Raw genomic sequence first — 15,328 nt, 5'->3', positions numbered from 1 at the left:
GGTTTCTACTCTCCGAGGCAATCAGCAATTAGTACAGGGGGTTGTGCTCTTCACCCCTGCTAGGCAATTAGAAATGAGTGTTAGTACTTCAGTCTCCACTGGTTTCTAAGCGGCGGCCGTATTAGCGGTGGTCTCGTCGCTGAAACAGAGACCGTTCTGCCGAGTTGTTCGAGGAAGGAAAGAGTATCTTACCTATTTATTTTCTCATCTCATTTAGCTTTTTTTTGTATTTTTGGTAACTACAGTGTGTGTTTTCTATACCTGTACACTCCTCTCCCTGTAGGCTTTACAGACGCTCCCCACACCTTGGCTACATCCCTTCTAATTTAGTGTACCCTGCGCGCACAACCTCTGTGCAATTTTGGGTCTCTGGCAGCGTTTGGAACTGCCGATCTGAGGTCAAGAACGCAGAGTTCATCTCAGCCTGTGCTGCCATTCAATCCTTTGATTTGTTTTTGGGGCGGGGGGGGCTGAGGGAGACATGGATAACCCCAGAGAACACTGCTTCTCCATCTGACTACATTTTCTATCATAGTCCGAGAGCATCTGGTCGTCGCGGTTGTGGCACAGGGTTACTCATTTCTCAAAACTGGAGATTTCCTCTTTCATTCCCTCTCTCAAATCCATCTCCTCATTTTAATTATATGCTGTCACTTGTCCACTCAGGCTTAACATTGCTGTCAACTATCGCCCACCAGGTGCCCTGGGAGAGTTCCTCAATGAGCTTGACACCTTGATAAGTTCTCGGCCCTCTCTATACACCAAGTCACTCGGCTACATCATGTCCTCACATGGTCTCTATCATTGCTATGCGGATGACACTCAACTACTTTTCTCCTTCCCTCCTTCTGTCACCCAGGTGGTGACGCGCATCTCTTCGTGCCTGGCAGATATCTCATCTTGGATGTCGGCCCACCACCTCAAGCTCAACCTCTACAAGACTGAGCTTCTCTTCCTCCCGGGTAATGCCTGCCCGCTCAAAGACCTCTATCACGCTGACAACTCCACAATGTCGCCCTCCCAGAGTGCAAAGAACCTTGGCGTGACCCTGGACAACACCCAGTCGTTCTCTGCAAACATCAAAGCAGTGACTCACTCCTGCAGGTCCATGCTCTACAACATCCGTAGAGTACGACCCTATCTCACACAGGTCCTAATCCAGGCACTTGTCCTCTCCCGTCTGGACTACTGCAACTCGCTGTTGGCTGGGCTCCCAACTTGTGCCATCAAACCCCTGCAACTTATTCAGAACACAGCATCCCACCTGGTTTTCAACCTTCCCAAGTTCTCCCATGTCACCCCGCTCCTCCGCACACTCCACTGGCTTCCAGTCGAAGCTCATATCCACTACAAGACCATGGTACTTGCCTAAAGTGCAGCAAGAGGAACTGCTCCACCCTACCTTCAGGCTATGCTCAAACTCTACACCCCAACCCAAGCACTCCATTCTGCCACCTCTGGTCTCTTGGTCCTCCCACCCCCTCAGTCTAAGCTCTTCTGTCCTGGCATGGCACGCCAATGGCGGAACCAGCTTCCCCCTGAAGCTAGGACAGTGGAGTAGCCCCCCCCCACCCTTCTAGCTCTGACTTAGCAGATACACTTTTTCTCAATAAAGTAGCTGCTTACTATGCCCGTATGTTGTCCCACCTAGCTTAAGATTAATGCATTAACTAAGTCACTCTGGATAGGAGCATCTGCTAAATTACTCAAATGGAAATCCAAGTCATTTTAGATTTTGTTTTCCATTTCAAAAGAACTGTGCTCTTTTGGTTTCCATCAGCAGTTCCCAATGTGATTTTCAAACTCATATTGGAATCATTGATTCTCTCCAGAAAGGCTGTGAAGCCTGCTTATCAAGAGGGAGCAAAGGCTCAAGCCATGTGGGAGATCACATTGATCTGCAGGCGGCTCTGATTATAGTATATGATCTTAGCTTGATTTCCAACATCCTCAAGCCTTTTCTATGCTTATTTTACTTTGTAGAGTGGAAGGGGACTTTGTGGCCTGTACAAGGTTGCTGAGTTAAGAGACTGGATGCATCTCTTATGGCTCCCTATTTAGTTCACTACCTTTGACCAAGGACCCTGTAGGGCTCTGGTCAAAAGTAGTGCACTATAAAGGGCTAGCACTTGGTGAAGTCACTCTCAATTGGCTTAGTGCAAGGGTATCAAACTCAATTCCTGGAGGGCCAAGTGACTGTGCGCTCTTCCCTTGTACTTGATTGATGAATTAAGGTCATTAATTAGTTAGGAACTCCCCTCACTTGGTTGTCTAGGTCTTAATTTGGCACGAATTGAAAGGAAATAACAGACCGGTAGACCCAGGGCCCTCCAGGAAGTGAGTTTGACACTGCTGGCTTAGTGCTTACACAAACACACTGCTAGGAAAAATTGCATTTTTCTGTAAGTATATCATACATTCCAAGATTATAAAAGGTTTGAAACACAATGTGGTCAGAATTGTTTTATGTATTTTTGGTAGCTTCAAAAACAGAAATACATAATTCTGTCTAAACTAGAGGATATTATTTTATAGGAGCTACTGTACAGTTCTACTGTACACCCAGAGATGGCACAGAATGTTCTGGGAACCAACAATGCTGACTACATATACATAATTGATTAATAAAATCAATAAGCTATTTAGTGAGTCGGTGGTTACTGAATACGTCTGACGTCTGCTGCGATGGCTTACCCATTACCAAACGCTTACCCTCTTGCACAGCTTTCGTCAAACTTTTTGTTGGGTTTAACGTCAAATGGCACCTATTTACTTTATGTTGGCACTCTTATCTTTGTTGCAATGTTCGAAGGAACCTGCAAGTAAGCATTTCATTGGACGGTGTATACCATGTGTCGTATTTACAGGATATACAACTAATAAAACCTGAAACATAACTTTATGGTCAGACCATATGCTTAATGCAGTACCCAACATAGACCGAGCCACCGCTGAGGTGTACCTACCCTCATCTGGAATCAAACATTCTTTAAAAGTCCACTATTGACTAGATTGTGTACACGCTAGAATCGGCATCCACTTGTCCAAATGAGATATAATGCAATTGAGAGTGATCCAATCCATATGGCTTACTGTAGGACTTCATAAGTTGCAATTCCTTAGTCATAGCATGGTGCTTATATGGTTGTATAATATTGTAAGGCTTGTATATTGATGTAATACATTTGGTTGCATAATTCAAACAAATGGATAGCATAGGTAATCATCCAATCTAAAACCAACATGTGTAAAAGACATGTTTTGCTACACAATAAAATATAAATTATACAATACTACACAGAAACTGCAGTATATAAATGTATTGTAGTCATACACTGAGTATACAAAACATTAAGCTCACTCTTTCCATGACAGACTGACCAGGTGAATCCAGATGAAAGCTATAATCCCTTATTGATGTCACTTGTTAAATCCACTTCAATCAGTGTAAATTAAGGGGAGGAGACAGGTTAAAGAAGGATTTTTAAGTCTTGATACAAGTGAGACATGGATTGAGTATACTACTCGCCAATGTCCAGTCTCTTGACAACAAGGTAGATGAAATTCGAGCAAGGGTTGCCTTCCAGAGAGACATCAGATATTGCAACATTCTCTGTTTCACGGAAACATAGCTCCCTCGGGATATGTTGTCGGAATTGGTTCAGCCACCGGGCTACTCCATGCATCGTGCCGGCAGGGATAAACTCCTCTCTGGGAAGAGGAAGGGCGGGGGTGTATGCTTCATGATTAACGACTCATGGTGTAATCATAACAACATACAGGAACTCAAGTGATTGGCATCTTACCATTCAAACAATGAATCCTGATCTAGGATAACTTTTAAAACATGAAATTATTTGGCTTGCTCTAAAAGGATTCATATGTTTAAAAAATAAACTGTTTTAGTGTGGGGAAAACAACCAGGTTCTATTTTGTATTAGCTCTGGAGAAACGAACCGCCCTTGTTGTCTCTGCCTGGCTGGTTCCCCTCTCTCCACTGGGATTCTCTGCCTCTAACCCTATTACAGGGGCTGAGTCACTGGCTTACTGGTGCTCTTTCATGCCGTCCCTAGGAGGGGTGCGTCACTTGAGTGGGTTGAGTTACTGACGTGATCTTCCTGTCTGGGTTGGCGCCCCCCCTTGGTTTGTGCTGTGGTGGAGATCTTTGTGGGCTATACTCGGCCTTGTCTCAGGATTGTAAGTTGGTGGTTGAAGATATCCCTCTAGTGGTGCGGGGGCTGTGCTTTGGCAAAGTGGGTGGGGTTATATCCTTCCTGTTTGGCCCTGTCCGGGGGTATCATCGGATGGGGCCACAGTGTCTCCTGACCCCTCCTGTCTCAGCCTCGGGGGGCTAGGGTCAGTTGGTTATATCTGAAGTACTTCTCCTGTCTTATCCAGTGTCCTGTGTGAATTTAAGTATGCTCTCTCTAATTCTCTCCTTCTCTCTTTCTTTCTCTCTCTCGGAGGACCTGAGCCCTAGGACCATGCGTCAGGACTACCGGGCATGATGACTCCTTGCTGTCCCCAGTCCACCTGGCCTTGCTGCTGTTCCAGTTTCAACTGTTCTGCCTGCGGTTATGGAACCCTGACCTGTCCACCGGATGTGCTACCTGTCCCAGACCTGCTGTTTTCAACTCTTAATGATCGGCTATGAAAAGCCAACTGACATTTATTCCTGATTATTATTTGACCATGCTGGTCATTTATGAACATTTTGTTGTCCTTGTTGTCCTTGTTGTCCTTGGCCATGTTCTGTTATAATCTCCACCCGGCACAGCCAGAAGAGGACTGGCCGCCCCTCATAGCCTGGTTCCTCTCTAGGTTTCTTCCTAGGTTTTGGCCTTTCTAGGGAGTTTTTCCTAGCCGCCGTGCTTCTACACCTGCATTGCTTGCTGTTTGGGGTTTTAGGCTGGGTTTCTGTACAGCACTTCGAGATATTAGCTGATGTACGAAGGGCTATATAAAATAAACTTGATTTGAAGTCCTTCTGCTCACCCAACCTAGAATTCCTTATAATCATATGCTAGCCATATTATCTCCCAAGAGAATTCTCGTCATAGCGGTGTACATTCCCCCTCAAGCAGACACCAAGACGGCCCTCAAGGAACTTCACTGGACTCTATGTAAACCATATATCCTGAGGCTGCATTTATTGTAGCTGGGGATTTTAACAAAGCAAATTTGAGAACAAGGTTACCTAAATTCTATCAGCATATTGATTGCACCACGCGCGGGTGTAATACATATCACCGCCACCTTACCGGCCACCCTAGACCCACTTCAGTTTGCATACCGCCCCAACAGGTCTACAGACGATGCAATCGCCATCACGCTGCACACTGCCCTATCCCATCGGACAAGAGGAATACCTATGTAAGAATGCTGTTCATTGACTACAGCTCAGCATTCAACACCATAGTACCCTCCAAGCTCATCATCAAGCTGGAGGCCCTGGGTCTCAACCCATTCCTGTGCAATTGAGTCCTGGACTTTCTGACGGGCCGCCCCCCAGGTGGTGAAGGTAGGAAACAACATCTCCACTTCGCTGACCCTCAACACTGGGGCCCCACAAGGGTGTTTGCTCAGCCCCCTCCTGTACTCCCTGTTCACCCACGATTGAGTGGCCATGCACACCTCCAACTCAATCATCAAGTTTGCAGATGACACAACAGTAGTGGGCTTGATTACCAACAATGACAAGACAGCCTACAGGGAGGAGCTGAGGGCATTCGGAGTGTGGTGTCAGGAAAATAACCTCTCACTTAACGTCAACAAAACAAAGGAGATGATCGTGGACTTCAGGAAACAGCAGAGGGAGCACCCCCCTATCCACATCGAAGGGACAGCAGTGGAGAAGGTGGAACGTTTTAAGTTCCTCGGCGTACACATCAGGCAAACTGAAATGGTCCACACACACAGACAGTGAGGCAAAGAAGGCACAACAGTGCCTCTTCAACCTCAGGAGGCTGAAGAAATGTGGCTTGTCACTCAAAACCCTGACAAACTTTTACAGATGCACAATCGAGAGCATCCTGTCAGGCTGTGGTATGGTAACTGCACCGCCCTCAACCGCAAGGCTCTCCAGAGGGTGGTACGGTCTGCACAACGCATTACCGGGGGCAAACTACCTGCCCTCCATGACACCTACAGCACCCGATGTCACAGGAAGGCCAAAAAGATCATCAAGGACAACAACCACCCAAGCCACTGCCTGTTCACACCGCTACCATCCAGAAGGCGAGGTCAGTACAGCTGCATCAAAGCTGTGACCGAGAGACTGAAAAACAGCTTCTATCTCAAGGCCATCAGACTGCTAAACAGCAATCACTAACTCAGAGGCTGCTGCCTACATTGAGACCCAATCACTGGCCACTTTAATAAATGGATCACTAGTCACTTTAAACAATGGCACTTTAAATATTGCCACTTTAATAATGTTTACATATCTTACATTACTCATAAGTGTATATACTGTATTTTATACCATCTATGCCGCTCGGTCATCGCTCATCCATATATTTACATGTACATATTCTTATTCCATCCCTTTACATTTGTGTGTATTAGGTATTTGTTGTGAATTTGTTAGATTACTTGTTAGATATTACTGCACTGTCGGAACTAGAAGCACAAGCATTTCCCTACACTCTCATTAACATCTGTTAACCATGTGTATGTGACAAATAAAATGTGATTTGATTTGTGTATATGTGCCATTCAGAGGTTGAATGGGAAAGACAAAAGATTGAAGTGCCTTTGAACGGGGTATGGTAGTAGATGCAAGGCGCACCGGTTTGTGTCAAGAACTGCAACACTCAACAGTTTCCTGTGTGTATCAAGAATGGTCTATCATCCAAAGGACATCCAGCCAACTTGACACAACTGTGGGAAGCAATGGAGTCGACATTGGCCAGCATTTCTGTGGAACGCTTTCGACACCTTGTAGAGTCCATGCCCCGACGAATTGAGGCTGTTCTGAGGGTTCCTAATGTTTGGTATACTCCGCGTACGTGCACTTTATTAAAGGGATTCACCCAAATGACATAATGACATATTGGTGAACTATCCCTTTATTAAGAATGGCAAAAAAACTAAATAATATTAACATGTGTAATACAAGGATCAAAGACCATTAGGCCAACCAAATACATTTTACGATGTTCATTGGAGCCTCTTAAAGCAACAGAGAGAATGGGTGACAGACTGCCAAAATCCTAAGCCATTAATTCCCCCAAAAGCTTACACTGACATATTTAGTCGGAAAATGACCTCAATGCTGAGCGCATGTGCCAAACCGGATAACACCATTTCAATTCAACTAAGAGCATAAGTAACTCGTATGTACTGTAGCTTCAGGCACTTGTTGTGATGGAAATGAGTCTGGAATCGAGAAGGCCACATAACTTTTTAGCTTCTTTCTGGCGGAGGTTCCTCCCCAATTCCAACCTTGAAAGCAGCTTAGCGGGCCACTTGTAAACCTGCTTACTGGAAAGGGCATGTCGGGAAATACTGGGCCAAAGAAGGAAAGGACACTCCTGTGGATAAGCTTGATTAACCAGGGATACGGAAGATCCAACTGTTGGATAAAGGCATAGTGTATCCCAAATGGTACCCTATTCCCTATAAAGTGCACTAGTTTCGACCAGAGCCCTATGAACGCTGGTCAAAAGTAGTGTACTATATAGGGAATAGGGTGCCATTTGAAACTGAACCATTTTCTCATTCTCAAGTGTTTTTCTCTTAATTGCGCACTCAGGCTGAGATTCAACAAGTTTATTATTAACTCCATTGCTTTTCTTTGAAGTTACTTTGGTGTTTGTTCTCCAAACTTCCCAAAAGTAATAGCGTGAGAATAGTGTAATTTGTATAGGACTACTGTGTTTACATCGAACAATTACTTGTTTGAATTGGACTACCGTGTAGAGCTAACAAATCTGTGTCAAATAAATGTCTGTCTAGCCTGAGTCATGGTGACTGTTTCGCAGGGCCACAAACCCACATCTACAGAGCAAACGCTATAATGTATGTTTGATTAGGTTTTAAGACTATAGTATTAAATCCATTGGCTTCTATGGAATTCATCAGTTGTGCTTGTTTCACCAACCATCAGTGCTTTGTCTATGTGTCTCTGAAGTATGCTTTTGGTGTTGTTGTTTGTGTCTTGCTGGTGAGAAACCTAATTTCACCTCGTGGGATTAATAAAGTTTATTCAATTTCGGGCTCACCTCTGAGAGCAGGCAGCAGTGAGTGGTCCTTCCTGTCGTCACATTTGTTACATTCACTGAAGTAGAGCAGCAGGAAGACATCCACCAGGACCCAGACGAGCGAGGTGGTCAACACCACCTTACAGTATACGAAACGCCGCATCGGCCCCCGGTGACGTGACGTGGTGGCAGAGAGGAATCAGCAGGCTGGCCCCTGACAGAAAGCAGGAACTCTGGAGACTAAACAAGGTAACGGAGGGGAGACACACCGGGATGTCATCCCACTACATAGAGAGGAGAGGAAAACACACAGACCTGGTTAGAAAGAGAACTTTAAGAAATGAAAAGAAAACATTCATTGAAATGTTAAGAGTGAACATTGTGACAATGAAAACTGAGGAGAATTCATTGATTTCACCATACAGCTTCCACCAACAGCTAACTTCCTTTGAACATGTCTTTTATGGAGCACAGTTGTTGACAATGACTTGGTATTTTTCCATTTGAGAGAAAAGCAGAAAGCTAATTCCTTCCTCAGAGAGTCTGCATATCATCTGTGGTTTATTGGCGGATTTGCCTAGACCAGGCAGATAGATTTCAGTCCAATGAGAATGTTTGTGCGGAACAGAAATCTCAATGGAATGAAATGAATACCTCACTAGTATTCCACATGAAAAAAAAACACAATTTGCTATGTAATGTGCCTTTCTCTAAGGAGAATTATTGGTTTACAGAGGCAACAAGCTGCACTCAATTCTCCCTGTATGAAACTGTGTGTGTGTGTGTGTGTGTGTGTGTGTGTGTGTGTGTGTGTGTGTGTGTGTGTGTGTGTGTGTGTGTGTGTGTGTGTGTGTGTGTGTGTGNTGTGTGTGTGTGTGTGTGTGTGTGTGTGTGTGTGTGTGTGTGTGTGTGTGTGTGTGTGTGTGTGTGTGTGTGTGTGTGTGTGTGTGTGTGTGTAAAATCACAATAGATGTGCCGGACAAGACCGGTCTGAAAGAAGCAGCCAGAAGAGAATAAATAGACAATGTAAACAAAATGGACACTCTTTTCATAATATGAATTCATATCTACCTGACAACTTTGGTACGATAGTGATCGATTAGATCACAACTGAAATAGAGCCTGCTTTGTACGTTTTAGATTTTCCTCCTACAAATGTTCATCTCCAATCCAATGTAATGATATACAAGAAAGTTGCTTTGACTGAAAGGTCTGCACTATGGTACTTCACCTTTAAATGTCCTGTAAAGCAATAAGAGCTATCTATGATCCCAAAGTCTTGCGTTTTCATTTCGGGGAGAAATTAGACCATATTAATGGCATAAAAGGCTATCAAATATTTCTGTCTTACACACAAATTCTAGTATTGGAGTGTTCTGTGGGGCATTGAGTTTCCATAAACGCGGTCACATAACCACACGTAAAAATACAACTGAAAACAGAAACCCCCTTGGTGTACGTTGAAGTGGTGTGTGTGTGTGTGTACATTTTTGTTTACCCACATCATCCTCCAATATGCCCAAGGCCCTATGCCAATGGGTGGTTCTTATAACACCCCTCTAGCCTCATCCCCAGAAGGAAATCTGACTATCTCATTTCCTTATCATTCTCCTGCAGCGTAGTGCAGTCTTTGCGCTCACAACATCCCTCTCTGCTTCCTGTATATGTCCATCACAGTAGATGACAAGCCTGTCCTGAGTTAACTGTTATCTCTTCCAAAAACAGAGATAACGTCCTGTAGGTACAATCCAGCCCTAACCCAACACACCTGACTCAGCTATTTAAGGTCTTGGTGAGCAGCTAATTAGTAAAAACAGGTGTGCTTTGGTTAGCCTCACACTACCATCCTGATCTCGTGAACTTAGGGAGTGAACGTTATTTATAATAAGGGTTACATGGAGAAAATCGGACCTCTCTGAAATGAAAATGGATGGCCATCCGTTCAGTAAGATATATTTTACCTAAACCCTCCCTGAACGTCTTTGCGCTCACAACATCCCTCTCTGCTTCCTGTATATGTCCATCACAGTAGATGACAAGCCTGTCCTGAGTTAACTGTTACCTCTTCCAAAAACACGCCTGGTCGTCCAGTCATGTTTATTAGTAGCGTCACAGCCCTGTAAACAACAGTCACACTGACAATAGATCATCATTGACCGCTTTCCGTCATAAGTAGGCCTACAAAGCTTAACCAAATTTACAGGACATCTAAGGTGGGACATTAGCCCCAAAATGGCCTTGAGAATGGCAGTCTAATAAAATAAAGACTCCTTTGTGTGCAATGTTGTCATCCGTTGCAGTGGACTTTCCCCAACCTTAAAAATGTATAGATTCCGGTGATAAGGTTTTCCAATCTAAATCGAATCCTCTATTTCAAAAACATAATGAATCTGATTGAAATGAAACAGACCAACGCCTAGTAACACTGGGCCCTGGAACCTTACTCCACGCTACTTTCATCATATTGAATTCTATGCTAATTTCGGCAACAACAAAAAATCAGAAACATGTCTGCCGTGTTTTCCCGCGGCCATCTGCTTAGAACTGTCGAGTGCAATGTTTGGGTCTGGTGCCACCAACCAGGCTGGAGGCGACGCTCGCATTCCCCCTCTGAAGCGGCTGGGTCATTAGTCCAACCATCTGCACGGATGAATATTTCCTGTCTGTTGAGCAGTGCACTACAACAAGGTCTCTCCCCTCATTACAGCATACATTTCAGCTGAAAACACTTGTCCAAACAACGCAAACCTTATTGACCGTGGCGACGCTTTGACGCTTTAACCCACGGGCCAGAAGTGTTACATCTGACACGGACAGTTACTGTTTGACTCTATCCATACTCCTACACATCAAACAAGGCTGCTCTGAAGTTCAAACAATGGCAATTCAACTCTAATGTTCTCTATCATTTCTGACTGGTTTATTCTGGAATCCCAGATGCAGAATTATCTGAAGTACATGATTCTTCACTCAAGAAGCAGACTGAACTTCTCTTGTGTACAGGGAATTTAATACAAGCTCACTTAGGTCCACTCCAGGGCCACTGATATAAGCATTATGACAGGGAGCACTTTGCGCACAATCTTATACAATGTTCAGAAAAGGATAAATCAGCTCAAATCATCCAGCGTTAGGCATTCAGGGTACAGGAAATGATTATCAGGATGGACTAGAGGGCTGATCCTCTTAAGTCCGTCCGTCGCTCCGATCCAATGGGGTGCTGTGACGACGTCAATAACAAAGGGAAGAGGTGGGCTGTGCCACTAAAGTACATGAGGGAATACTTTAGTGACATATCTATTTGGCAGGGCCCCACAACCCTCATCCTGGAGATACCGTCCTGTAGGTTCAGTCCAGCCCTAACCCAACACACCTGATTCAGCTATTTAAGGTCTTGGTGAGCAGCTAATTAGTAAAAACAGGTGTGCTTTGGTTAGCCTCACACTACCATCCTGATCTCGTGGACTTAGGGAGTGAACGTTATTTATAATAAGGGTTACATGGAGAAAATCGGACCTCTCTGAAATGAAAATGGATGGCCTTCCGTTCAGCAAGATATATTTGACCTAAACCCTCCCTGAACGCTTGAAAAAAAACAACTGACCTTCCTCTACACCCAAAATAATAATTAAAACATAGAGTGGATGGCAGAGAACCTGTCTACCATTTAGTTTCACTTCTTGGACAGACCAGAGCCTTAGCTATGCAGTTTTAGAAACTGTTCTTTGTCCTGTAAGCATTAGGCTACATCGCAAAGCATGGACTGTGATAGAGCACAGGGCTGCGGGCCAGAAGGTTGTGGGTTCGCATACCACCGTAGAAAAGAGTAGGGGTGGAAAGATCAGTGTATTTGCAGGTCCAAGAAGAAATTGCCTTTCATAAACATTTCATGCAATTCTACATCATTTTGCATATTAGCAGAATATTTTTTAATACCACACAAAATACCAAAATGACAGGCTAAGAATGGACAGAGCGATAGGCCAATGTGTTCATCTTATCATATTTCTCCAATGCTAAATCAGTGTGTCTTGTCTGCAATGAAACTGTCCCTTTTTGCAAATAATTGAATCTGAGACTTCATTAGGAATCTGAGCATGGTACTTCCACAAGTTGACCTACCCAGACAGAGTAGACCTAGTGACACTGCTGGCTACTCTTCTTCCGTGGCTGAACCCAACTAGAGAGGGTCACACGTGTTTCCCTAAAAGCTGTCTGGGTTTAAACATCTTCTGCTGTACAGAAAGTGAATAGCTTAATCAATTGATACTGACAGAATTAGATTACTTTTCAAGCAAAGTCTATTTTTTTGTCTCTTCGGCTATAGAAGGATGTAGCTTCGCACTCTCATTCTCGAACTGAACAGAACATTGGCTGTAGGCCAGTCCGCGCGCTAGAGTACATTATTTGGACTAGGCCTAATCCTAAATTATTTTCAGAAGAAGCCTCCTCCTGAACTGCCATCAAAGACCTACACAGCACAGCCAGGGTTGGAATATCCCTCGCAGTGTGTAATGCAGCCTAGTTGTATTTACACCATCCCAGAAGCTATCTTAGAAATATAACTTTGCTCTGTGCTTCTCCGAGCATGCACTTCGTAGCCTATAGGCTATGGGTCATTTGATTGAGACCACACTAAATAGCCTATAGGCGCATGCCCAGCGGAGAATCAGAGATGGGGGGCGGCATCGGCCACACATCGATATATAGCCTAATAAGCAACCAATTCTAAAACACTGACAAATATTAACATTTCATAATTTACAAAGTACATGACCCTTCCCTAGACTATATTGAAAAAATACTGAACCCTCCCCTTGACTGAAATGTAAAAAGCATGACCTTTCCCCACTTCCCTCCAGGTACCCATTCTGTGCATTTATATCCATCCCAAGGACACGAGATCAGGATGGTAGTACGAGGCTATGCTTTATTGGGGTTGGACTGAAAACCTATAGGACGGTAGATCTCCAGGAAGTGGATGTAATGTAAGTATAGTACCACTCTATTCATCGAGACCATTATGAAGTGAGAGACAACCCACAGGGTGTGATATGGTGGAAAGCCAAGCACACCCTCCCTTCACTCAGCAGCAGACAGATAAATAGAGGCGAAAGGGAACATATTGATTCATCCGTTGTCTTATACAGCTGAACTGATCTAAAGACAACTTGTCCATAACAAATAGGCTAAGTGAGACTTAACTTGTTGACCTATTTGAGAACCCACTGGCTACTACTATTTCACTGTTGCCAGTGTCTCACTGCAGGGTTGGGTTCAATTTGAATACAAGGCAGTCAATTCAGGAAGTAAACTGAAATTCCAATTCACTGTTCAATAAGTGAAGAGAAGCAAAAAGAGAAGCTATTTGTGTCAAAGATTTCCCCATTTTTGAATGACCCCAACCCGGCCTCACAGCAATATATCTAAAGGTAAATTGCTAGGACAATTGTATGGCAAAATGTCATCCTTGATATCTGACCTCCACAACAATCTTGTCATTATGATGGATGAGTAGGGTACTGACTTCAAACTGCTGCAGAAGGACAGGTGTATATCCAGGCTACAGCTCATTGATATCATTCCTACATTCAAGACTAAGATGATCTAATTGGAATGTTTAGCAACAATGTTACAACAAATATTGTAAATATAGCCTATATCAGCAGCAGGCAGATATAAGACCTTACATTCCTGCAATATCTAATTGACAGTCTAGAATCTAGTAATTAATAGATGGAACACTGGAACGTGCTATATTCCAAATGAACATTTCTACTGTAGCCATCTCTTATGACACTGTCTGACTGCTGAAAGATGAAAGCACGTCATTCAAGAAACATGTCATTTTGTACAATATATATATATATATTATTCAATACTTACAGAAAATATGTCTTATTGTAATCAATTAATGGCACAATGATGTCTCGCTTGCCAGCAACGTGTTGCATAGGGTTAACAGCACTAATGTAATTCACTAATCATTTTTGAATGGTTTAAATGGTAAATCAAACTATCAATCCAAATGTTCCGCAGACGGAAAACCTGTATCTGAATGAAGAGCATAATTTTACGTCCCGATGATGTTGCTGGTTGGCAATCTTTATTGCTTGATACCTATACTCTTTGCTAGTCCGTCTTCAGAATGTACTGCAGTCGTCCCGACTCGACACGTAGCCTACCGATATAATGTAGCCTAAACAAGTTTCCCTGTAATCTCTAACATTCTATGCAGCGCAAAATGATATGTCTTTGTATCCACCTGTTCTCGGAAAGAATAATGTATAACGGGGTAACGGACAGGCGATACGTTCTGGTGCAATCTACCATGAAAACTATAGAGGCAATAGTCCTTTTTCTCATCCGTAATTGGTTGCAAGTCACGTCGATCAGGAAGTCCTGCTGATCCTGAGCATCAAGGGCGTCTGGTAAATGTATTTCTTTCAGTGTGCATCATATGGGAAATAGCCTAAAGCACAAAACTCAAATACATAGGTTACACACGGCATATTGAAGTATCCTACAATACATAATATAATATATTCGTTGTATGAATTATTTGTAGGCTATATCTGAAAATATAAGTAGTTTATACACAGTTCATAATTAGTTAATATGTAGGATCTATAAATAGTCCGTAAAAAGTATTTGTTCAAATTGTGTTATTGACGTTTGGTGTTTCCAAATATTGAGTTGATAAATGAACAATTCAAAATCAATTAAACCTAAATTAGGAGCAAAGTTTGCACCTTACAAACCAATATTACCCAGAAGAATGAATAATTTCTCAATCTGGCCCTAAATATCATCACAGTAAAACTGAACAGAAAATGTGTTGAGTGTGCCAGCTTTGTAACCTATACCTAGGCTTACTATGTTAGCACTGCTCTGTGCTCATGCCACAACCTGCTCTCAGAGCATTTTGTATTATTCTGTAAGTAAATCCGGACTCTCCATTTAGTATGTTACGTTTCGTATTGTATGTATTAATTTGTGGATGTCCATCGCCCATTTCTTATGATATGTTATAAATTACAATTTGTATTATATGTTACACATTTGCAAAATATACAATATGTTACGAATTAGTCAAATTTACAATATGTTACCAATTTGCGAAG

At 43.2% G+C, this 15,328-nt stretch overlaps 1 protein-coding gene across 3 annotated transcripts in view; it reads right to left on the bottom strand.

Annotated features, from left to right (window-relative positions):
- Nucleotides 1-14,554, bottom strand: part of LOC111974188 (polypeptide N-acetylgalactosaminyltransferase 13) — a 54,091-nt gene extending 39,537 nt beyond the window's left edge. For all 3 annotated transcript variants that reach the window (XM_024001848.2, XM_024001830.2, XM_024001839.2), the window contains exons 1-2: nucleotides 14,091-14,554; nucleotides 8,226-8,488 (exon numbers count right to left, since the gene is read on the bottom strand). In XM_024001848.2, the coding sequence (XP_023857616.1) occupies nucleotides 8,226-8,367 (142 nt within the window). In that variant the 5' untranslated portion in view covers nucleotides 8,368-8,488; nucleotides 14,091-14,554. The remainder of the gene's footprint in view (nucleotides 1-8,225; nucleotides 8,489-14,090) is intronic.
- Nucleotides 14,555-15,328: the final 774 nt, after the last annotated feature.

This window comes from Salvelinus sp. IW2-2015, linkage group LG2 (genome assembly GCF_002910315.2).
Source record: "Salvelinus sp. IW2-2015 linkage group LG2, ASM291031v2, whole genome shotgun sequence".
Taxonomy (NCBI): Eukaryota; Metazoa; Chordata; class Actinopteri; order Salmoniformes; family Salmonidae; genus Salvelinus; species Salvelinus sp. IW2-2015.
Note: the sequence above shows the minus strand (reverse complement) of the source record. Positions and strands in the feature narration are given on the sequence as shown.